Genomic DNA, 24,352 nt, shown 5'->3' with positions numbered 1-24,352 from the left:
GAGTAATAAGGTGAACGGGCTGTGCAAACAGGGCCCCAGGTTTCAGCAGGAGCCTGATCATGGCAGAAATGGCCAATTTAGAGCCACGGAAATGTGTGAGACACTGAGACAGTGATGTGTACCCTTCCAGTATAGCAAGGGAGCAGTGAGAACAGTCAGAATACTTAAAAGGAAATTACTAATTCTGTACATTGGAAACATAATCAGATTATCCTGGATATATTTGAAGTGTATTTCTAGATGGAGAAAATTGCTGCCTTAGGATTTATTCTGTACTCTTTAGTCAGTATAAAATTTGCTTAGTTTAAAAGTCAAAAGATGATTTTTAATTACCAGCATCGACATAAAATGAGATCTGGTTCAGATATCTGGATCCCCTCAGTAAATTAACGTATTTTGTCAGCTCCACAAGGCAAAGAAGATAAATTAGAGCACACTGCCTGGAAGAACCAGGTGATTTGAAGATGTAAAAATACTTATTTTTTGACCTAATTCAACACATGCTAAAGTAAAGGGGAAGGGGGGGAAATGAGGTGTCTCTATTAACTCAAGAGAAACTGAACTGAGCCTGTAAAACCCGACCACTGGCAACACTGAAAAAGTATCGTCAACCTCAAATGATTAAACTCTTGTTATTGAAACAAAATCCTTATCATAGCTGAGAATTAATGAAAAACTATGGCAGATACCATTCCGAATAAAAGCATCTGCAAAATTCACATCGACTTCACCACTGCGAGGTTACATCCTACTGTAAACTCCCAAAAAGGAAGGGCGAGAAGGGACAGCAAGAGGTACACTAGGTTCCCCTGTTTCCTTTCTGTTTCCTTTCTGTCATCCATCTGTGTAATTTCTGACATGTTCACCCACCCTGTTCCTAAAGAGTCTTTTCAGGATAACCTGCAGATCCTAAGCAGTGCATTCCTGTTAAAAAACCTTTCTCAATGCCTAATTGTAATGTTCTTTGTCCATTCCTTCTAGCATTAGGTAAGTTAACACCATGCCAGACAGCCCCAAAAACAAAAGCCAGCAAACGAATAGTATTTTTAAGCACCCGGTATATTGAGGACAAAGAGCTTTAACATGAAAGAATCGAACACCACGATGAATTTAATTTTATCTGTAGGTGCAAACACCAAGTTCTTTGCACAATGAGCAACCTGATTCTTTGCTCCTGCCATCTTACTCGCCACAGCAAGGAAATATGGGGTATCGTCAGACACAGCAGCAACAGCAGCAGCAGCAGCAACTAACATCAAGAAGAAGCAATAGCTTATCAGAATCATCAAATTTACCACAGCCACTGCGATAAGAGTCCCACCAGCACAATCAATGCACGATTAGCTTTAACCAATGGGCACATGGGGCAGAGGAGAATGACTTTGTACTTACTGTTTTGGCTTTTGCACAAGCATTTCTTTCAAAGCTCTATGACAGAAGTACGCCACAGAGTGCAGACTGCCACAGACAGCGCATTTATGGCATGCTAGATTCGGTTTGCACTGTCTCGTGAGCACAGTACGTACTGACAGAGCAAAATGAAAAGGAACACTACCCTGTGTAGTCTCCATCATCAATGGGTGCACGGGAGGAGGTGTTCAATCTTGGCATGTCACTCTGAAAGCTAGCTGGCAATTCCAAAAGACTGTCAACAGACTCATGAGGTACTTGGCCTTCACTGTTTCAGTTTTTCTTTTGTGTATGAAAAGCACTGCGTCAAAGGTCTATTGAGGAGAGAACAAGAGATTATTTTTATTATGATTATTGTTATTATTTTGCACAACTGCACAGAGGACAAAACTTAGGCACTTTCTGTAAAGAGAAGTTTGTTTCCTTATTCTTGTGGCCAAATTAGCACATCCAATGGAGGAGAAAGCCCAGTCATTGGAGAAGATGGTCTACAGCTCATAACCCTTGACTTAGAATCTGAAAAGTATTATGCAGCTTACCCTAACTGTTCTTCATTACTATAAAACAAACAAACAAAACAAACCCCACAACTCATACTGGACTGTTTTCTATATGAATTGTGATTGCAAAGGACAACTCAAATTGTAAGCACAATCATGCAACTCTTCAATAGTACAACATGGATCCTTCGTCCACCTAAACTCACCCACTGCAAGTCTCTGAGAAATATGCACTGTGTTTTGGCCCACTGACTCGGGATGCTGCAGACTATTACATATCTCTTTCATTATAACATTTAAGATCGAATTTTCCTTTGGGGGGAAAAAAAAGAAATGCACTTTTCGCTTTTTTTGTATGTTTTCTGTTGATATGTTTCTAAGAAAGATTTTATGTAATTATTAAATAAAAAGTAGTGTATTGTACAGCTGTTGTAATAATGACCTATTTCTATATAAAATAAAATTATATGGAATTATGTGGAAATTATTTTGTATATGAAATATCAACTCATTTCACAAGTATAAAGATTGTGCTTGTGCTTTTTTGTGAGTGGATATTTTGTAATAAACTAATGAATTAGAAATGTTTTTGTGAAGGGAACTACTGTTTCATGCTATATACAACTCAAACTATTATTTTTTTCCATTTAATGATGGACACTTGTCTTTATTTGTAGAATAAAATAAAATAGCCAAAAGGCTTTATTGCAGGACTTGCACACATTTTCCTGTGGCTGTTCAACTATGTGATTCACTTCAGATTTTCAATATTAGCTGTAGACTTGCACCGTGTTTGGCACCCAGTTAGCAGAAACAAGGATTACCCTATGGGATCTTTGTCATGGCACATAAACAATCAGAATGATAGCTCAGGGAGTTACATTAGCTGCTAGCCAAGACAGCTTGTTTTAAGCTCCTTTAACACTTTAAAGACCTCAGGCAGCTCTGTACTTCCAACCAAACAGTTTTAGATTGGGACAAAAGAGATGGTTTAAAGAATGGTTTGACCCAGCACATACCAGGGCTTTGACCCATGTCCAGCTTCGGTGTTTTAAGACATTTTTGTCTTGAGTTTTGTGATACATCTCTGCTGGGATTGCTATGATGCCCACACTGTAGACAGTCTAGTTTCCACTTCGGCACCCTTGCTCTTTTTCACGTTAAATTCAGATTGACTACAGGATGGAGCAGCTAAGGTCTGTTTTCCCTCTGCTGACTCTGCTGCAGGAGCAGCAACCTCCAACACAGAATGAGGTGGGTAACTGAGCAATGTTTTGATTCACCGAAGCTAGATAGAAAGGGGATGGCCCTCAGGGCTGATTCCAGAGTGCAGACCATACTGCCCTTCCTGCCCATCCGTACCAAGGATCACATCACCAGTGCCCATGCGCTCAGCTCTGGTTTCTATGCCATAGAGAAACAATGGAGATTAATTGGGCTGGGAGCTGGAAATGGTAAAAGTAAACTTTCTGAGAAATGAAAAAGGTTCATTTGCCCCAAGAGCTGAAAAAGCTAAAAATGTCCTCAAGAAAACCCACTGGCAAAATGATGCTGCTGCTTCCACAGCTAGCCTGGCTGGTAGCGCTGATCGGTGCACATGTATTTCAGCCCATACAATCCCTTTGTTTTATTTCATTGAAGGAAGATCAGGGAATCAAGTATCTGGTCTCTAAAGTGTTTACAGATCAGATCTGGCATCTAAGAAAAGCAATTTTACTGACTTTAGGTACCAGTGTGAGTCAGCCTGCTCACCTCTTTATATTCTTGTACTCAGTGAAGCAAGAGTGACCCCACCAGATGAAGATTAAAAACCTAAACCCTAAGGTACTTGCACTTAGTGTCTGAAGGAACCTCTCTCTTTCCATTGGCTACAGACAAACCTAAGTGAAGGCCAGCTGGCTAAGTTAGAGGCTAACTTCATAAATTCCACCCAATCCTGTAAGGACTTAACGCTGGGAAAGCGAAGGAGAAATTCATAGGCCAAAAAGTTCTTGGAGAGATGTAATAAAGGAACATGAGCACCTCAGAGGAAATACCTGCGGAAGCAGCACCTGATGGATTTCAACTACTACACTGGAAGTCACAGAAAGAGAAAATCCCTTTAAGGAATGGTTTTACTCTCAGGGATGGTTATAATACACCCACATCCCCTGATTGCCAGTATGTCCAAACCAAGCTCAGCCTGGAAACATTTTATCTTTCCAAAACCAGCAGTACTGTAACACTGTTAGCAAGGAGAAGCTGTAAATAGGGTAGGGTTGCCTTCTAATAAATCGGCGTATTATATTGCTTGGAAGGATACAGGGCGTTTACAAGAACAGATTTACATCATACCTAGTTTTTCATGCTTCGTCTCATTTCTTCCCTGTACACAGGCTGTGGTTCTGGATTAATGCACTTGTTCCCTGTTGCACACACAATGCAGCGCCAGCCCTGTCCATGGAGCTGGGCTGTTGTGCTAGCTCATCGTAGCCGAGATCTGGCGTGCTCCAGCACCATCACTCGGCTTGGATCACTTTTCCAGGCCGGTGGCTAGGCAGGGTGGTTAGTGCAGACTGCTGCCCTGCGCCGGGATGCCCTCTTTGTGCCTCAGAACAGGAGCCGCAGATCTGAACGGGGCCGTCTGCCCGCGACGAGCACAACCCCAAGCCGAGCTCCGCACTCCACGCACGGCCTCAGGGGAAGGCGCCTCCGCAGGGGGCAGCCGGGTCGGCACCCACCCGAGGATCGGTCAGTCCCTCACCCCTCTGCGAGCCCCGCCTCGGCGCTCCGGATCGGGCCCGCGCCAGGGCTGGGGAAAGCCGCCCCCTCCCCCGCCGGCCAGCAGCCCCCCCTCTCCCCCCGCTGCCGGCGCGCAGCCGCGCAAGGCCTCCGCGTCCGCGCGCATGCGCGCCCCCGCCCACCGGCGCCTCGCACCCCCCGGTGCGCGCCTCCGGCTGGCGCCGGCGCACTCGGCCCCCGCGCGCATCCCGGAAGGGCTCCTGGCTCCCACAGCCCCTTGCGCGCTCTTTTCCGGCCTGTGCCCGGGCAGGGTGAGTGGCCGACCGGGGGCTCAGCCTGCCGAATCCGCCCGCATCCGCCTTGTAGACACCGCGGGGGGGGGGGGGTCCTTGGCCTGGGCCGTCGTGGGGGGCGGCCCAGTGCGGGAGGCACCGGGTGGTACCTCTCGGCGGGTCCGCGTTTGGCGGGGCTGGGGCCCATCTCCCTGTCCCCCCCCCCCCCCCCCGCCGCCCTTCGCCTCCAGGCCTGCGCAGAGCCGGGCAGGGCGCGGGTCCGGGGAGGGCTGCGGGTGTGAGGCGGTTAGGGCCTGCGCTGGGCCTTGGTAAAGGAGGAGGAAGCTGCAGGCCTCTGTCAGTCCCTGGAAAGAGCCTCTCTGGTACCGGCATCTCCTTTCCGGGACGGGCCGAGCAGCCCTCCTGGGTCGCCTTGAGGAATGAGAGGGCTTGCGTGTGCGGAATTCCTTGAGGGATGAGGGGGCAGGACGGGGTGGTCTTAGGGGCGCCAGGCGCTGGCCAGGAGCTCAGTGTTGATGGGAAGCGGCCGAAGAGTTTCAAATGTGATTCGTGCGCCTGTCAGGGAGATGGGAGTAAAGCATTTCTGATGCTGAAAAATTCCTGTGTAAAATCTGCAACTGGTGCGACCCCGGGGATGGATTAAGCTTAAATTTAAGTTTCTGAAAGTGGGACTTGGGTGGCTTGTAAGGGGGTGGGGGCGATGGGGGAGAAGGTGATGGGAGAAGAGTCTGAGGAAAGTTGGGCCGGCGTTTGATGTGTGCACGGGTGGTTTTCAGCGTTGCTCAGATGGCTCCTGCAAAGAAAGGTGGCGAGAAGAAGAAGGGACGCTCTGCCATCAATGAGGTGGTGACTAGGGAATATACCATCAACATCCACAAGCGGATCCATGGCGTGTAAGTCCCTTTTATCAGTGAAATTGGTATTATGTCAAGTGGTGTTTGGAAGCAGGCTTGGTAGGTTTTAAACGATCGAGAACGACCGTCCTTACTGACACCAATGCTAATGCATGATGTTTTAGTTGCTTGTGCCAAGTTGTGTCCCAGGGAAGCACCTCTGTGCTTGTGCAAACCTGTGCTTAGCATATGGTTTTGGAGAACAAGCATGTATCTTTTTTGGGGGGTGTTCCTGGACTTAATTTGAAGTTAAATCTGTTTATCTCTGTGCACAGGTCATCATTCTTTACCAAGCAAAGTTTAGCCCACTATAGAAAGTTTTAGAAATTAAATAATTGTTGTAATCAAGCGATTGGCTCTGTGCTTATCAATAAATTGTGATGTGTAACTTGGGGTATGATTTGAGTTAATATTTGATGTGTGTACATGAGGATAACTTTTTACCTGACAAAATGTTGACCCTCGTACAACTTCATAGTAGCAAAGTGCTTGAGAGGACTTGTTGAGAAGCTGCATCTCCCTTTGATGCTCTTTGTATGCATATGGCTACAGTCATGGAAGAAAACCGTATCTGAATCAAAGTAATTGGTGAAATTACTGAAGTTAACGTAGAATGGGAGAGAAATGAGAGTGGACTGTTGCAAAAATGTGGGTGAGAATGGGAGGCAGTGGTAAAGTGTTCTGGCCTTGCCCAGTTCATGTCAATTCAGTCTGGTTTTTTCATGCTGATGATCCTGCTGTCCACTTCTTTTTGGGTTATCCTCTTTTCATTTTGAACATGAAGTACTAGGGGTGAAATACTTTGTTTAATGCTTTTCTCGTGTAATCGTTCAGCCACTCCTGATTGCTGTTGATATTTAGTGCTGGAAATATAACCCACTGGGGGACCTCGGATACTATTGACACTAGTCACATGTCATAGTGTGGGTGTTTTATATATATATATATGGCAAAACACGGTGCAGCTGTAACTTCTATTGTAAATGGCTAGTCATGCAGAATCTGTTCATAATAAGCATAAGACAAGTGATCCTTGTAAAAAAACAAAAACGTTTCAATGGTGCTATTGGTGTAGTTCTGCTAATGTGAAGAAAGTAACCATCAAACACTGTTGCAGAAGCTATTAGAATAGCATCAAGTTTTTCTTCTGTTTATTTCATTACAGTTCTGTCAAGTTGGTATTACTATCGCACTGCTTTTCTCATAGGCCTTTTATTCAGAATATCTATGAAACCTCATGATCTTTTCAGTAATATTGCATTGAGTTTTAATGTCAACATGTTTGAGTAAGACTTAAGATCTGGGATATCTTGTGGTTGCAAAATTCTACTGAAATTATTCTATTTAACTGTATGAGGTTTCTGTTAGACATACAGATTAAGGTTAGCAGTTACCTACCAGAATAAGGGTCTAGTCATTCTATGATGCAGCTATTGAACTACTGTTGAACGCAGTTCTTTGGATTGTATGTTTAGAGACCGTCAGTGGTTGAATGCTGCAACAGGTGTCCAATGCTGACAGTTTTCTGAAGTTAAAGAAATGGCTCTTCTGTTTGTCCTAGGGGCTTCAAGAAACGAGCACCACGTGCTCTCAAGGAGATCCGTAAATTTGCGATGAAGGAAATGGGTACTCCTGATGTTCGTATTGACACCAGATTGAACAAAGCAGTCTGGGCTAAAGGAATAAGGTAGGTTTCTGCAACTTTCCTTATTGGGTGAGGAAGAACCTTGTAACTCTGTATGTGGAGGTAACAGGCCTTGGAGGGGTAGAAAAATCTATATACTTCTTGCAGCTTTTGCATTTTCTTTGCAAATGCTTCCTTTCTTAGGAATGTGTATGCCAAGCTAATCTTTGTCAGCTCCTTCAGCATATTTGTGGCAAAGGTTGGTAAACTGTGGATATGAGAGAACTTCCTTCTGCCTCTAATGAGAATAAATTCAAGGAAAAAAGGAAGGCAGGTTTGGCAGGAGAGAAAGCATTGGGGTATTGTAATACTGTAGTACCCCAGTCCCTATTGCAGCAGATGCTTTTTAGAAGCATGGTGATACCTACAGTCCAAGGCTAGGTACCTGGGGTTTAGGTTTTGAAGCATGCTGAATTGATGTATGCTACACAAGGAAATAATGAGGTGTGTTTTAAGTAGGGCCATTAATCTTGTCTTGAAAATACAAATGATTAGTAGTTCAGGGGCCAGAAAATTAGAACGTCTGTTAAATCACTGCTGCAGAGGCAGCTGATTTGGCATTTGACATGCATGAAGATGGTCCAAAAGGACTCCTGCGAGGAGTGGGACCTCTTAAACTATAATAAAACATGAACTAGTAGGAATTAATAACTGTGAGTGATACACTGCATACATGTGAACCCTTGTTTTAAACCACGTCTTATAGGCTAGACTTAGAAATCTAATTCCTAGGACTTAAAATCTTTTACCTGGATTTGTGTGCTTAGACCGACCCTTCCTTCAAAAACACAAGTGGAGAGATGGGACTGAGTTACTGGGTCTTCCAGGCCAGGGGTTCTTTGTCCTTCCTGATGAGCTGTTCCAGTTCATATGCTGGCACCTGGCTCAATTGCTACTTCTTCATTGCATAACTTTAGAGCTTAGCAGTGAGGCTACTACTAACCAAGACGCAAAGTAAAGTATCGTCCTCTGGCAGGATCAAGAGAGGCTAGAATCACTGTGTCAGCTAGTATGATAGTGATCTAAATGAAGTAGCGAAAAATGCTTTTGACTTGTTTCAAGAAGAGGATAAGTCAAAGCAAGTTCTTATGTCTTAATTACTGTATCAATCAGATTTAGTAAGTACGCTCTTGAGAACATAAAGCAAGGAGGAAGTTCCTTCATATATTCTGGGGAGCAAAGTACTCTGAGTAAGGGTTTCCCAAAATCCTGAGTTCATTTGAGGTGGGAGGTTATTTGAAAAATGGTGTGGACAAATAATTTTGTGCTTTCCCTCAGCAACATATTTTAGGCAGTATTAGGGGAGGACGCTAAGCTTTGACTTGCCTATTACAAACAAAATCATCTAAGTAATGTAGTTGTGGTTTTCATGGGCTTCAGAGGTAAAAATGCTGATCAGTTATATGCCCATAAGATCTTGGTTCCAGTCTAATGCTTACTAGAATTTCCACAACTTCTAGTATACAGATTGGCCAGTATTCTGACTCGTCAGAGGCCTCAGGCTTTCAGAACAGATTGTTGGGGGGTTTCTCCTCACTATTTTCTATTCCAGTAAAAAATGCTTGTTAGTAAGAGCTGCTTGCTGATCATATTCACACTGTGCTTCATTATCATCTTCATAGTTTTAATTTCTGGATCAGTAGTGAACTGATGATGCACTTCTGACTTTATGCTCCTGCTGGATTATGGATTAATCTTATTCAAGGCTCAGTGAAATATTACTTGCTTATTTTAACAAAACAACAAAACAAACCAAAAAGCTCCTCTAAGGCAAACAGTACAACCTCTAAGGTACAGGAGTTCACTTTTGTTACGATGCTGAGATAGAAACAGAATTGACTCATCATGTCTTCGCACAAATGGGCAAAGTTTAAGAATTTGAGGGGGCTACTAATCATGAAGCAAATTACTTTTATTTTCTGTAAATTAGCAGGTTTTAATACATATTTTACTGAAAATTAATCTGTCATCTTCATTCTAGGAATGTTCCTTACCGTATCCGTGTGCGTTTGTCCAGAAAGCGCAATGAGGATGAAGATTCACCAAACAAGCTGTACACGCTGGTTACCTATGTACCAGTCACAACATTCAAAGGTAAGGTTGCATGCCGTCTCTCTTCATGCTATGTTTTTCTGAACAAGTAGCAAAGTGGGGCAGCTCTTCCTGCAACGAAAAATTAGATGACAAGCGTGCTGAAGGGGTCAAACTGCTGGCTTAAACTAGCTCTGCTGTAGAGAACAGGGCTGCTAGCTTGCCTGATTATTCTGTATATACTTTTGAATGCTATAGTCATGTAAATCTTGAGAGAATAAAAATCACTGACCATAGTTGTTAGGGTAGTTTTCAGGTTTGTTTTCCCATATAAAGTACGTCCCCTGATATCAAAAGCTCAAGCAGGTTGAGCCTTTTCTGCTTGTCATCTGAGAAGTGTCTTATTTGTGGAATGGATTTAACATTTGGTGAAATACTTGCCAATATAGTTTGCTCATCCAGAAGTAGATCAAACTAGGTTTGAAACTGTAGTGTGCTTTCTTGTGAAGACTTGCATGTACATAAGGGAATTATCCTAGCAATAGGTGGTGATAAAATTTCTTGTTTTGCAGGTCTACAGACAGTCAATGTGGATGAAAATTAAGCAGATTTTAATTACAATAAAAGGATAAAAAGAAAGTTTATTCCTAAGTTCTTGTTTTTATTGTCCAGTCTCTTAAATCTGTCACCCATGAAGCATTGAGTTGAACAGGTGACAACATTTTAAAGTATCTTGCTTCCTCTGGGCTTGTACGTAGTGGTTTAATTTTCTTAATTAAAGATACTGTAGATTTCTGCTACATGTGGTTGGAATAAGGAGGAGATGTGGATGTTCCTATGTGGGTGGCAAAGTCTTAGTGGTTTGGGTTTGTTCCTATGGGAATAAATGGCCACTACACAGGTATTTTAGATTAAGGCCAAGTTTGTTTAAAAAAACAAAACAACAACCAACCACAACTCAACCCCTAAAACTGTTAGATCAATACTTTGTTTATGTAACCTTGTGGATAAAGTAAACTCCCTGTATTTGGTCCCCCACTGGTTTCCTAGGCAGAATCAGCAGGCTACTCCCAAGCAGGTCTTTCCACTACACTGAAACATAGGGTGTTGATCAGTGAATTAGTCGTGAGCACGCTAGCTCAGGGAATTTGTTTAATGAAGTAGAGAATGAAGGCACTTGCCTTCCATAAATCAATAAATACTGTCAATGCAAGTCCAGTACAAAAAGAGTTTATTGAAAAGTGCATGTTTTCACAGACCAATATCAGAAGCACAGTCCATGTACACTTAACATGTCAGCAAGACATACAAATTGGAATACAATCAAATATATTAAAATAGTTTCAATTACCAGCATTGAAACAGTTTTCGGTATTAGTGCAAAAAAGGCAACCCAAACAAACTGCAGACAGTAGCCGAGAAGTTTTCCCGTTTAAAAAAAAAAACAAACCAAAAAAAACCCCAAAACAACAAAACTGGAGCCAGCCTCTGCTCTCCCAGTGCGGAAGAGGGCTTCAGTGTCTTCACACTGTAGACAGATGTTTCCTTTTACGTTCAAAACAATATAATTAATAAATCAATGGCACAAAACAAACCTACACCCCCTTTAGCTTTTAAAGCTCTTAAACTGAAAACCACAGACCAACAAATTGTTTATCAAAAGTCCACTGCGAACTGAAAGCCTTACAGTATGTGCTTTGGCATAATTTCAGTGCATTGAATTTTTGAAAGGTTTGCTACTGTTGTGTGTTTAGTTTTGTATGTTCACCCCGTGTCTGGCAGCTCATCACATTTGTCTTGAGACTATATTGATTCAGCTTTGCATTCTCAAGTTTTGGCTTCAGTTCTAAGGGTTTTTCAAAGAAGTTAACTAATGACTGTTCGGTCAAGAGGGATGCTAAAATATGTTCAAAAGAGACAGTCCAGTCCCCTTCAGTCACAGGTGAAGGCTGGGAGTCTTTGTGAGGGGTCTTCACAGCATCGGTAAAAACAGCATCCTGATCTGAAGCAGAGGCCTCTGGCTGCAAGTCCTCGGTGAACTCGTCTGATCCGCTCCCCAGGCTGATGCTTCTTTGTCCTACTTCCCCAATCTGAAGTAACAGTGTGGTCACAGTGGCAATGGCTTGATACAAATCATTCTCCTCTGGATCTTCATGAAACATGCTATACAAGGTTTTGCAGAACTGAATGAACTCCCTCTGTAAAGGATGAAAAACAAAAATCAAACCACTGAACAGCCATGCTACAGGTAACTGTAGGAGTCAGGCAAGGGCACAGTTACCACAAAGGAAGGCACAATGCTGCATACATTTATATGATCATTTATAACTTCTGCCTGCTTTTAAAAAAAATGCTAGCAAAGGGATTTCAGCCCATACTGATGCTAGGGAACTTTGGCACTGCAATCAAAAAGGGAACAGAGCAGAGAAGTATTTTGCTGTCTTAATGCAGGAGACCAGGATCTCCCCGATGACCAATGGGTAAGTGAAATAGATACAGAGCAAGGGATACAATCCGTTACTGGTGGGAAACTGGTGGCTGTTACACAGAATGAGTTACCGCCTAAGTAGCCATTCACAGGTCTGCAAGGAACTTCCCTTGTTTCGCTCCCCTCTTTTCTCAGCTTTTTTTCTTCTACATGTAAAATCCAGCTATCTTCCCTGCCCGACCCTCTTCTCTCTTTTTTTTTTTTCCTTGCTCACCCCATCACAGATGATTATCAGGCTATGTTTCCATCCTGTTACAAAATTTGTGAGCCGTCAAGTTTCATACAGTCACAGAATGGCTATTGAGGGCACAAAGGACTGCAGGGAGTTCAGTCTTGCCTTGGTGATGCCTTTATGAGAGTGGCCCTGCTGAGCTGACAGGTTAGGTACGTGCCACCCATTTAAAACTTTATTTAGCAACAGCAGCACAGAAGGTATTCTGGGGTGTAGCTGAATCTTTCTTTGCATGTCTGTACATTTGATTTACTAATATGGGACCCTTTTCCCTCCAGTAGATTTCCTTATGCCAACAACATACACAAAGCTCTGTGGGCACTAGGGAGGAGATGATGAGAGCCTTCAGCTGTCTCAATTTATCAGTTCTAGTTGGCATGTGGCTGAGACAGGGGAAGTCCCAGTTGGTGATGGACTAAGAAAGAAGTTACTGGTTTGGTGGAGAGGAGGGCAGGGAAGACAGAACAGCAACATGCATTATCAGGAATTCTTTTGGTTTGGAAGGCTTTCTTGAGCCTGCATGAGCCCGTTTTACAGCATGATATGCTGCAAGTGAGGGTGGCTCTGAAATCCTTTCTGTTCACCAGCCAGTCTGAGGAAGCTGCTAGAAAGGTAGTTGAAAGTTTTTAAACACCTGCTCCCTGGATCACAGTAGCCCAGTCCTCGATACCTAAAGGACTGAATCCAAGCTCAGGCTGAAGTTACACTTTATCAGAAAAAGCCAAAATTCAGTCATTTAATTTCCAAGTAGTCTCCACTTCTTTAAAAACAGACTACAGCTTCTAATGTACATACCTGGCTCATTTTTGGCAATTCTTTTTCAGTTTTAGTATCTTTTTCTTTGGCTAGATCCTTTAGCATCTGCTTCAACTGCTTTTGGTAATCTACTGCATCACCTTTTTTGGAGCAGACATAAAGGAGAATTACTTTTCAAGATACTGGAGTACAGTGACAATTCAAAATAAACCTCGGAGAGCAGAGACAGGTTAACAAATGGAAAGCTGGTTATCTCATATGCACATCCATTAGAGAACCATTTGGGACATACCATTTGATTTTCCAATGACTAGTGGTCTTGAAGTTGACAGCAAAGGATTCTTTAATGGTGACTGGCTATCTCGTTCATTTTCAGTGAGAGCTATCCAACCAAAAAAGTGACAAATGTAATGATTAATCCTTTGAATGATGCATAATGTTATTTATGCTTATAAAATTTACATAATTGAAGAAATAATTGGGCAAAGATGTTTTTAAACAGTATTTCATTAAATCATACTGTAAAATTATTTAATGTAAGTAAGACTGGTGCTGTGGTGAGAGAGTCGGAAGTTTGCCAAGAATGGCACATCTAATTAAAAACTTTGCACAGAGAAACTAACACAGAATTTTGTCACCTGATCAAAACTGGATCGAGATAAGGAGGTTTCTACGGTATGCAGGGTACAAGCCATCCAAAAATGTTATTTCAGTTCATATTTTGTCTGGAAGTAACCATACAATTGGCTGCAAAAGATGTCTCAATGCAGCAGATGTGAGCCTTAACATTGTACATCTAGAAATTTCATCCAAAAAGGTTTTGACTGGAGTGAGTTTTAAAATGTGGTGAGCGTAAGTACAAATACACATCCTATAAGCCCCAAGGTGAAGGAAGCAAGACAGGTTCTTCATTAAGCAGCCTTTTCTCAAAAGCTTTAAGCAAGAGATTTCTGGGGAAACTGAGGTGTCCATTCCCTTTCAGATTTCTTACCTGGTGGGATATGCAGCTTATATAGTAACTTTATCTTTTCATTCATTTCTCCATTATACATAACATCTGCAAAGAAAAAAAAAAAAAAAAAAGAACAAGAAGGAAGTGGACAAGAGCATTTACTTCCACGGTTTAAAATAAATCAGGCATCTCTCTGTGCACAAAAGATAATTGTTTGCATGGACAATACACGAAAACATATGGCCAGTATATTACATTGAAATATTTTAAGTTGTGCCTGTCAAAGAGGAACAGCAGGTGAGAGCCATCTGGTTTGGTCTTTGTTCTTGTAAAATAGACTGGGAGCACCTAACCCTATGGAGCTTCAGCATTGTTTAAAAATATCAAGGAGGATGGCAGGGAAACGAGCAAAGGCTGTTTGCTGCCACACATTAACAGGAGTGCAAGAGGGGAAAGACAGAAAACTCTCCTTGGGGCTATCATATTCTCAGTATTTCTCCCCTTCAGCCCTTACTGTTCTACAGAGTAAGCCCAAGGAAGATTACTATTTCATATGTAATATAATTCATATTTTCAGTGACTAGTGGAAATGAGATTCTAGACTTTCAAAGGGACTGAAATACTGTGAAGAACTTTTTCCTTTAATTCAAAGTTGTATTCCTTTAAGAATCAAAATAAAAAAATGATATAATACAGGGTGGCTTGGTTCACATTACAACAATTCTGAAGAGCTTAAGTGGTGAGAATGACTACTAATTTTTACTGAAGCTTTGAATGTTGATTCAGGTTTTTTCACTGAACAGCTGGTGGCCTAAAGACCAACCCTAGTGCAGCTCTCAGTCCCTGCTGGCCAGATGTGTTTTGTTCTGCTTACTGTCAACATATAAGGCAAACAGCAATCAGTTGTGTTAGATTAAGTCTTCAAGAAGCAGTTACAGAGAGGTATACTGAGAGCAACAATCCAGTAGAGAGGATTTCCTAGCACTCCATGCAGACCCAAGTCTAATTTTGATTCATAAAGTTTTTTTCAACAAAATTACTACTGTCTGAGAAATATTTTAATACAATATTCAATCATGTCCTTAGGCCGTTTTTTACATCTAATCGACTTCAGGTGATTGGAACACCAAAAAATTAGCCTGACCAATGACCTTTATTGATCACAAGCCCCCCCAAAAAACCTGCCCGCATCCTCCCCAGCCGGTTGTATCGCATTTTAACATCCGCATCTCACCCATGTGCTACCCTCCCTGTTCTGCCCACTTTCCACCCCACAGGGGAGCTGATACCTAAGCAGCTGGCCAGCCCCTTGAATTCAATCAGCCGGTCCATGTTCTCATCCAGGAGCCGGAAGGTCCTTTGGGCAAGGACGTCGGTGTGCTCCCCGCAGGTCCAGGGTGAGACCATCCTGTACAGGTTAGCGAACTGCTGGGCATCGATGCGGTACTGCTCGGCGTATGGTCTGCTGGGGTCGTGTCGCTCAATGACCGGACTCGTCATTTCCCAGTAACACCTTATTAAATGTTCCCTCTAGGAAAAATCAGAGGCAGGAAAGGGGGCTTGCGGTGTGCAGTATCAGAGAGCACAACCAGCAAAAAAACCCATTCATATCAAAGTATGCTGGAAATGCTCAGAATTCTCTTTGCATGAGGTGTTATAACAATACCGAGACCATTCCTGTGAGAAAAAGCAAATCTTTAATTAGAGCAGCCAAGTGCTCGCATGATTTCCAATGGATAACTAATAAATTTGAAGGGAGACTGGGCAGATTCTTGGAAGAAATTCACTGCAGGCTACTGAAACTCTTTTAGTCACATCTGTCCCGGGATGTCTCTAACCGGCCAAAGGTACAAAGGGTGACAAGAAAATCTAGGGTAAGTATTATACAGGCTTGACCAGCTCATTTATTCTCTCTCATACCTCTCCATTTGGATACTGTACCTATTAGTCTTCCCTCAGGAATGGGCTGAAACAAAACAGAGTCCTAACAAAACAAAGTTATTCCAAGGGAGCAAGAGAGCTAATGAAAAAGGAACCACCACCAAGAAACAAAATGAGAAAAGGGGAGGAGTGCAAGCCAATCAAAGCTCAAAAACAGAGCAGCAAGGAGCAGGACGGAAGCACTGAAGAGCAAGCCCCAGCAGCATCACCTTACACAACCACTAACAGAGGGAGGATACAGCTGCTCTTAAGCCAGAAAGCTACAGAACACCAAGAACATACCACAGGCATGTTCTCAGTACCTAGTACTTATGGCTATGAACAATACACAAAAGAAATAGGGCAATAATTTAATGCTTAGTCCTCTAAATCCAATATAGTTGTATAAGCTTAGATATCCCTGTCTCCAAATAACTTGCATAATAGTTCTTTCAAATATCAACTTGACAGAAACTGAAGTAGAAACTTCTTTTAGTTCTAAAAAAAACCCCAACAACCAAAACTATTAGAAAATTGGGAACAAATAGCAAAGACACAAGTTTGTGGGGATTTTTGTCCCCCACGGAAAACAGTCTGCCTTTAAAAAGCATTAAGAGAGCAGGACTTAAAAGTAGTGCTGAGCTCCCAGTGAGCAGAGCTACGTATTTAATTTATTCTGCATGTGAAAGTTACAAGAGCTGAATTACTCATGGACCATTTCCAAGCAGCAAGTTAGAAAGGAAACTCTGAAGCTATTCTCCGTTGAAGGATCAGTACATTACTATTCCTCTTTAACCACTGGGCAACCACAAAAAGGACAAAATGACAAGATCCCATCCGAATAGTACCACCCAGGCAGAGGACATGAAGTACAAGGTGGCACTGCAAAGTAACAGCTGAAAGTTATGCCCAGAAGCCTCAAATAGGTACCACCCTCTACTTTTCAGGGAGACCAACCTTGAACAAGTCATACAATTCCTCTAGATCGTCAGGAAGAATCGAAACATCTGGGATGACAACTCTGAGCTTAAAAAGAAAGAAAATCATGTTAATGACAATCTTTTGTCCCATCATCACTGACATGGACAGGCTCAGGAGCCCTGCAGGGACTGTATTTATGTGGTACAGCTGAAAACTGCAGCACTGAAAAATCTTTGCAATTTTTCCCCCTTCTTTAGGTTTATCAGTTGGACAGATCCATAAAAAGCAAAGTCCCTCAAGGGCTATTGAAAACAAAGCCAGGAAGTCCCTAAGCTACAGGTCACAGGAGGCCAAGGAAGCATCGCATTGCACTCGTGCTCTTCTTACACTCTTCCCTGGGCATCTGCCTAGGGCCACGGTCAGAGAGAAAGCGCTGGGCTGGATAGTCCTGCAGTTGTTCTTAACATTCAAGCCACTCTAGAAAATAATGCAGGTGGATGCAGAAGAAAAAAACAAGCCCATCGGCATCCCAGAGAAAAGCTTTTTGCAGAGTCAGTAAGGATTCTTCCTTTTTTTTTTCCAAGATCTGATGGAGCTTTTTAAAAAACGAAAGCCGTCTGCCTCCAGAGAGGAGATGTTAAGCTACCTCAGTTGAAACAATCCCCTACTCACCACATTTTGCTTGGTTGTATCTTCATGGTTCTGCAGGACACGGATTCGGTGTTTGTAACGCATGTGCTCTATCTGTGCCACAGAGTGGTCTCCAAATTTCTACGAGGGAGAAACAGAAGTTTATTATCTTTATAGCATTTAATGATATTTGTATTTCTCATCTAGTGAAGACACAACTTCTACAGTATTGTGAGTCCCTGAAGAAAAAGCATACCCAGTCTCTTACTGATCTGTCAGTGCAGGTTTTTATCTATGCTACACCAAGCCTTATACATCTGAGCACTTAGTCAAGGAACCTGTAAGGATGTGTACTGGCTTTCAAACATCCATGCTGAATTTATCCTTAACTGAGCAGTAGACCCAGAGCAGTATTTTACCTCATAGGAGTCATGAATCAAGTTCGCTATTTCAGTCACTGGAGAGGCTTCTGGGTCGTCGCTGAAGAACGCATGGTGATTACCAATAGGTGGCAGAGGGCTTTCCTCATTTTTGACATGCTCTAAAAACCTGAAGGGAAGAAATACAAGCAACACAGATTACTCTGCACGGTGCTTTTCTCAGTCTAAACAAGCAAACGAGTCTTATGGCTCAGACTTAGAAATAAACAGGGTTTTGGGCTGCTAGGCTTTTCAAAAATGCTTTCAGGATTACTCATTTGAGCAACGACCAGCCAGCCAAATGACTAAACACTGCCCAAGGAAGAAAACTTCTGTCTCCTTGAAGTCTGGAGCAGGAAAGACCGTCACTCTAGGGAAGGCACAAAGAACAGCAGTAAATATTGCACATTGACGCAGTCGATGCATGTCTCGGCGCTGCCAGGAAACTTCACAGGACATCTACTCTTCTGATGTACAAAGCCCATTGTTTAAGGCAGATACTGGGAAAGCAGCAGCAAGGTGACACAGAGGGTCCCGCTGGTGCCCTACAGAGCACCACTGATATCACGATGGCACCCACATGCCTTTGTTTTATGGCAGAACAGTCCGTGATGGCAGGAGCACTCCTGCGTGGCCATACCTGCTCAGGATCATCAGGGCCTGCCCATCGTCCTTGCTGTTACACAGATCCACAGCATTGGCTTCCAGGATGGCCAAGCCCAGCTGGAAAATAGCTTTGATCCCATCATAGAAGAAGCAGTCCACAACATTCACAGCACTTTCCAGGGGCATGATGCTAAGGAAAAGGGTAAGGAACCATGAAAGAGAGATGGAAGCTAAGGTTGTCAGATCCTTCATATGTTCAGCCAGCTCTGGAAGTTGCTCTTTTATAAGCTCTTCAAACACCGACTGGTCTACCTGAGCACCTGCAAGTCATAAAGAAAGAGTATTAACCAAGACTGATACAGGAAAAAATACTCTTTAAAGCTAATGATCGCTGTCAACTATTAACTGCAAGACTTTCTTAAAACTTAAACTGACGAGATACGCACGCATCTACAATGAAAAATTCCATTATCCTCCTGCTGCGATCTCAGCACCAACCCTCATGTCCGTAATCCTTACTGTACAAGTTTCTGCAAAAAGACTGCGTTGATTCTCTTAAGTGCCTTTAGGGTGCAATGAAACAGTAATAGCAGCAGCTGTTGGTTTTGGCTAAAAGAGCACACAATAATTAAGTGTTAGCAAAAGCAATCTTACAGCACTTTACTGTTCGACTTGGGATCTATGCAATGAAAATAAGACAGTACACATTCCTCTCCAGTATATGTACTCGAGGAAGCGGGCAGTAGAGCTTTCATTCTAAGTGAGAAAATCTAAGATGGAAATCCAGATATGGCTACATATACTAAGCAGGAAGAAAAATACTTACACATAAATATATGTGGATATAAATATACACTTACACGCATATACATCTATATATAAAAGAAAAAAAGACTTCTGCAATGCCCCGATATGAGCTTTCCTAACTGTCCGAACCAGCCTTTCCAAAAGGAGCAGATTTAGGCTCTGTTTTAGCTACTAGCTCAGTCCTGCTTTTTCAGCAGCTATTGTAGAATCAATATAGTTTCATACCACTGAAATGTCCTGTGTCTACAAACCAGATCCGCCACATCAGGGGCTTTAACCAAAGACACTAGAAGTTAAAAATGTTCCCGAGTACAAAATGCAGTAAGCTTTTCAATTATTTTGTCTTTCCTTTCAAGTTACTTCATTTCTTTCTCATAGTCCATATTCTGCAAGTATTAGGGGACCACTTTAATTGCTATGAAATTCCTGAGACATACATACGTTTAGCACTCAAAACTTCTGTGGTCCAAAAGCAGAACATAACCTGGACAATTCGTGGCAGAGAGCCAGCATCTTTTGGCTTTGCATCCAAATCATTAAAAAAAGCCCCAGCTATGACATTTCTCTGTCTTAGAACTCTTCACATCAAGCCACAAAGAGCTTCTGCTGGTGGCTGAACAAACAGTACAGCACCACAAATCAAAAATAAGTGCCCAGGGACATGCAAAGAGCTTTTGAGAAACACATCAAGCATGGTCCTTTGCTTTGAAGAGAAAGCCTTCTCACATCAGGTGGTCATAAATAGGAAGGGTAAAAAAACCAGGAGAAAATGGACTGGGATTACTCAACAGAGAGCAGGTTTTGTCTGTTTTGGGTTTTTTTTAACAAGCTTAATTCCAACAATTTAATAGCCATAGTTAATACAGACCCAAAAACCAGAGCTGGTTTTAGGGTTATTTGAAGGAAGCCAGAGACAGACAGGCAGATGCATATAATAAGATCATTTCAGACTCAGAGGCAGCACTGGCAAAAGCAGAGATGTAAAAGGCATGTGCAATGCTGCCCAGATCTTTCACAGATCTTGTTATAATTAAGTGGTGACACTGTAGACAAAAGTCAAGCAGGTGTATTCAAAGTGACTTTTATGCCCACTTTTTCATTAGGCTCCCAGAAACCATGAAATCTGAGCTACTGACTCTCTAATGTATTACAGCATGAAGCCATGGCAAAGTAGGAAAATACCAGGGTATCCATTTAAAAAATTACAAACCAAGACTGTTGTAACTGCAGTTACACCATTGCCATAGTAAAGGGAGGGATCAGGGTCACTTCTGAGGAGGTGGGGATAGGAGGAAATCCCTGGCGGTCATGGTTCTGGGGGCTAGAAATGAGGTGGGCACTCTTGTGCTGCCTGTATTTTGTATTAGCCCTCATTACAAAGGGTCAGTTTAGATGCAAGCCTGCCAGGCGATGCAGACAGGTCAGATCAGAAATAGCTACCCTAGCAGATCTTTCCCAGGTTCACCTTAAACAGCTCGAGTTTCTAATACTTAACGCTCCTAACCAAGACACGCAAGCTCTTCTAATTTTTACCTAACAGTCAGAAGCGCCACCACCTTCTGACCAACAGGGGAAAAAAAAAGACAAACTGGAAAACTGAGCACATATTTATTGTTATTGCCATTCAAACCCTTCAAACCAAAACCAACTCTAGCTGGAATCTGAGCAGCCACCGCTGCTGTCCCTGCATGCTCTACAAGTCGATGCACCACCTCCCCTGCGGGGTATGGACCTCAGAAGACCTTGAGCATTTTACTCACCCCAGTGCCATTCGGCTGCCCCTTCCCAGTTAGCAAGAAGAGAGACATGAACTCACCTATCACTCGGTGGTTGAAGTAATCTGGCAGCATTCGCTCACACACAGCAACCAGCAGCCAAAAGGCTTCTTCCTCTTTGGCATACAACAGCAACACGGAGGTCAGAATATTCATAGACTTACAAGGGCAAAGAAGAAAACGGCGTTGGTTAGTAGCAGCAAATCCTCCTGAGGAAAGCTAAATTGTGGCTGTTTTTAAAGAAAGGAAAGTAGCCTAACATGATGTAAACAACTAAAAAAACCCAACAAAACCAGCAAGAGAAAGGTAACGGCAAATGCGTAATTGCATAATTGCAAGGCATAACAAGTTTTTCAAGCTTATGAATACTGCTTTTCATAAGAGCAATAGGAAAGAATGGAAAAAAGCACAGCACTGGATTTGCCCAGATACAAACTAGGTAGCTGATAGTGCAAGATGTTTTGGGGCTGCTTTCCCTCCTTCCTGTATCTGGACTGAGCTGATGTTAATCCAAATTCAGGGAGCTGCACAGAAGGTAAAGTTATTATTTTAGCTAGCCAGCTGGGCCAAGTACTTTCATAACTGGTCATCAGTCTTGGAAGAAAGGGACAGAACTTTAGTTCGTTAAACCTCTGCCCCAGAGCTCTCATCTGTGCAGGCCAGTTTACTTTGCACTCTCCAAGTATTGTGCAAGACATGCACTTTTGAACAAACGGAAAAATCTGAAACAATTTTTTCCCATCCTTTAACTCTAAATGCAGTTTGCAAAATGCTAAGGGATACTTTTGTTAAGCCTATACACTTGTTTTCCAGAGTAAATGACATTTAGTATCTAAAATTATGTATCTTTCATAACTAAAAGGACATTATTTATTAGAATCACCATTAAAATACTCCCAAGAGAACGATAAAACTGAGAGAGTGGAAAGAGGGGGAAAAAAAAAGCAGCAAGCATTATCCCCCTGGGAGCTTTTCACCTGGCAGTATCCTATTTTGGGGTTCCTGTGCGCGTATGCCGTAAGCACCCTTCTCAGGGCGGCTATCCCCGTCTCGCTCTGGAAGGCCGGGTGCTCAGGCAGCGAGCGGTGGAGGTCACGCTCGATCTCCTCCGTTGCCATACAGCACTTGCCCATGGATGCCTCCACCAAATGGACATAGTAACCGGGATGCGAGGCGAGATCCGTCACGGCGTCTGAAGGCAGAGCAGGAAGAGAGAAAGAGGAAGACACAAGCAGATCAGGACGATGCTAAACTTAGCGTCATGGGAATTACTGCTCAAAAGGATGTAAGTAAGATGGTTTTCCCCAAGGTCTGTGAATTTAGTGAAATCTCCAGACCTAAAGGAAATAAAATCCTAGCAGAATAGGTGTCTTGAAAACAAAACAAATATTAGCAAAGCTTATATGATGCAACATCATTCAAAACACTTTAATATTGACACTGAGCGGAAAACTTCCCCAGCAGAAAGTATTACTAGGAGAAACGTACTCTGTGCTGTTCACACCTTCCAAGAAGGAAAGGAAAAACTCCACTTTTTACAAATGTTTGAACATGTCATGTACTGACTTAAGGACAAAACTTGAAATCATACTGTAGGCGTATTCTGGCTCTGCCAGATCTGTGGATGAAACGAGGGTTTTTTTCTATCTCCAGTTTCTATTACCACTGCCAACATTCAACAAGAAGCAGCAGCAGGACCTGCTGACTTTAAGATGTCATTATTTTGCAATAATTTGATTTGTCTAGGGTTAAATCAATATTTATGCTACAATCTAATTGTTGCTTGTAAGATGAACATTATTTTATGAAAACACGATGTTAATTTTAAATTAAACAGATGAGGAAGATGTTATTTCAGTTCTTCTGCACATCACGTCATGCCATCCTGAGATAAAATTTTTACAGGCCTACCTAGGTACTTCCTTCCTCGTATTATTTCAGTTCAGATGATCTCTCTTCTGTAAGCAGTATCATAAGCTCCATGTAAATGACACTTAATTGCCCTTGGGAGTTTTCTTGCCTAAATGTTCTGCCATGTTCACAATCACATGATGCCTACAGCCAACATTTCTAAAAGTGCCCACCTGAGAAGAGCAGCCAGAGTTTGCCTCTTAAGGATTCAGGGATTCCCATAGCAACAAGTTTTCTGATCTTCTCTGTGCGAAACATGCACACGGTTCTGCCATATTCCACAAAATGATCATCCCACAGGCTCTCTTTGATTTGCTCCCTAGACTGGGAACAAGAAGATATATTTTTAAGGAACAAATCATGCGCATCTGAGAACTGGTAAACAGAAACATTTTGCGCATTAGAAATTCCACAATGTATTTCCATTACCAATGGAAATGGGAAGTCTGCTCTAAGGACTACAACTTTCCCCATTTTGCATATGCAATTCACCACACAGAGAAAAATTATATTCACCAGAAAGAAACATGGGGGAGGGATAAGAAAAAACTCCAAGCAAATAGAAAAGCTCTTAGCACATATCTCACTTCTCCAGCCAATACAGAGCTCATTTTACTAAAAATTACTCTCTGTTGGAATGTCTCCCCAGCTCTTTCTTTTAAAAAACCCCCAAAACCCAAACCTCTTACAATGTACCCCCAGTGTTACATACCTTTCCAAAATCAAGGCCCGCCATTCCGGACTGATGGAAGTCTGACCTTAGTGCTTCTGCATTGAGCAAGTAAGTGCTCTCCTTCCCACATTCGCTTCTCTCCTTGCCTTGTGAAGCCTCCATTCCCAGATGCTCAGGCTCATCATCCCTGAGCATGCACGTGGATCCAAAGGCAGGACTGTTCTGCAATGCAGAATCAAACTGGTAACAACCAAGAAGAGGCTAAGAACTATGTCCTCAACTATCTTCAAGACACAGAGCTGGGTTAGCCTTTGCCTTCTGCATCAAAACCTCTCACACCTTTCAGGAGGAAAGGCCTTACTCAAGGCTTTATACAAATTACCATTCATTTATATGTCAGGAAAAGGGTTGTTACTTTAAAACAGAAGTTGTTCGTCAGTTCTACCATCCTTGATGACAAGCTACCAAACTCTCTTCTACTTCGGTTAGGATTTGAAAAACAGAATCAAGAGAACAATTTAGGTTGGAGGGGACCACCTTTTTCAATCCCCTGCTCAAAGCAGGGTCCCTCAGACCAGGCTGCAGGGGACTGTGTCCAGTTGAGTAGCTCCAAGGAAGGGGAGTCCACAGCCTCTCTGGGCAGCCTGGTCCAGCTCTTCCCACCTTTGAGAGGAAATCTTTCTCTTTTCATCTATTCGGATTTCCCCTTGCTGCATCTTGGGACTGTTAC

The 24,352-nt window shown here is 42.6% G+C and overlaps 3 protein-coding genes across 6 annotated transcripts in view; 2 read left to right on the top strand and 1 right to left on the bottom strand.

Moving 5' to 3' along the window:
* NPAS2 (neuronal PAS domain protein 2) overlaps nucleotides 1-2,620 on the top strand; it is a 107,884-nt gene extending 105,264 nt beyond the window's left edge. Inside the window, exon 21 of one of the 2 annotated variants that reach the window (XM_055702862.1) lies at nucleotides 1,127-2,620. In XM_055702862.1, the coding sequence (XP_055558837.1) occupies nucleotides 1,127-1,312 (186 nt within the window). In that variant the 3' untranslated portion in view covers nucleotides 1,313-2,620. Of the gene's footprint in view, nucleotides 1-981 lie in introns of both variants that reach the window. The other variant, XM_055702863.1, reaches the window with a different exon arrangement.
* A 2,186-nt stretch (nucleotides 2,621-4,806) lies between these two features.
* RPL31 (ribosomal protein L31) lies at nucleotides 4,807-10,176 on the top strand. 2 transcript variants are annotated; one of them, XM_005444749.4, is made up of 5 exons: nucleotides 4,807-4,942; nucleotides 5,701-5,817; nucleotides 7,379-7,504; nucleotides 9,483-9,595; nucleotides 10,105-10,176. In XM_005444749.4, the coding sequence occupies exons 2-5, from the start codon at nucleotides 5,711-5,713 to the stop codon at nucleotides 10,134-10,136; spliced, it is 378 nt and encodes a 125-aa protein (XP_005444806.1). In that variant the 5' UTR covers nucleotides 4,807-4,942; nucleotides 5,701-5,710; the 3' UTR covers nucleotides 10,137-10,176. The 2 variants fall into 2 exon arrangements, with proteins under 2 accessions (XP_005444806.1, XP_055557674.1); XM_055701699.1 differs by lacking the exon at nucleotides 4,807-4,942 and adding an exon at nucleotides 5,095-5,286.
* Nucleotides 10,177-10,746: 570 nt separating this feature from the next.
* TBC1D8 (TBC1 domain family member 8) overlaps nucleotides 10,747-24,352 on the bottom strand; it is a 48,002-nt gene continuing 34,396 nt past the window's right edge. For both annotated transcript variants that reach the window (XM_055701696.1, XM_055701698.1), the window contains exons 8-20: nucleotides 23,662-23,844; nucleotides 23,123-23,273; nucleotides 22,016-22,230; nucleotides 21,080-21,197; nucleotides 18,491-18,776; nucleotides 17,851-17,980; nucleotides 17,474-17,572; nucleotides 16,838-16,906; nucleotides 15,250-15,490; nucleotides 14,000-14,065; nucleotides 13,301-13,390; nucleotides 13,048-13,148; nucleotides 10,747-11,730 (exon numbers count right to left, since the gene is read on the bottom strand). In XM_055701696.1, coding sequence (XP_055557671.1) covers nucleotides 11,269-11,730; nucleotides 13,048-13,148; nucleotides 13,301-13,390; nucleotides 14,000-14,065; nucleotides 15,250-15,490; nucleotides 16,838-16,906; nucleotides 17,474-17,572; nucleotides 17,851-17,980; nucleotides 18,491-18,776; nucleotides 21,080-21,197; nucleotides 22,016-22,230; nucleotides 23,123-23,273; nucleotides 23,662-23,844 — 2,211 coding nt within the window. In that variant the 3' untranslated portion in view covers nucleotides 10,747-11,268. The remainder of the gene's footprint in view (nucleotides 11,731-13,047; nucleotides 13,149-13,300; nucleotides 13,391-13,999; nucleotides 14,066-15,249; nucleotides 15,491-16,837; nucleotides 16,907-17,473; nucleotides 17,573-17,850; nucleotides 17,981-18,490; nucleotides 18,777-21,079; nucleotides 21,198-22,015; nucleotides 22,231-23,122; nucleotides 23,274-23,661; nucleotides 23,845-24,352) is intronic.

Source organism: Falco cherrug, chromosome 2 (genome assembly GCF_023634085.1).
Source record: "Falco cherrug isolate bFalChe1 chromosome 2, bFalChe1.pri, whole genome shotgun sequence".
Classification (NCBI taxonomy): Eukaryota; Metazoa; Chordata; class Aves; order Falconiformes; family Falconidae; genus Falco; species Falco cherrug.
The sequence above is the reverse complement of the archived record's forward strand: the minus strand, read 5'-3'. Positions and strand labels throughout refer to the sequence as shown.

Coding starts and splice junctions, on each gene's coding strand:
- RPL31 (XM_005444749.4), top strand. CDS start 5,711: ATGGCTCCTGCAAAGAAAGGTGGCGAGAAGAAGAAGGGACGCTCTGCC. Junction 7,505..9,482: donor GTCTGGGCTAAAGGAATAAG/GTAGGTTTCTGC, acceptor TCTTCATTCTAG/GAATGTTCCTTACCGTATCC. Junction 9,596..10,104: donor ACCAGTCACAACATTCAAAG/GTAAGGTTGCAT, acceptor CTTGTTTTGCAG/GTCTACAGACAGTCAATGTG.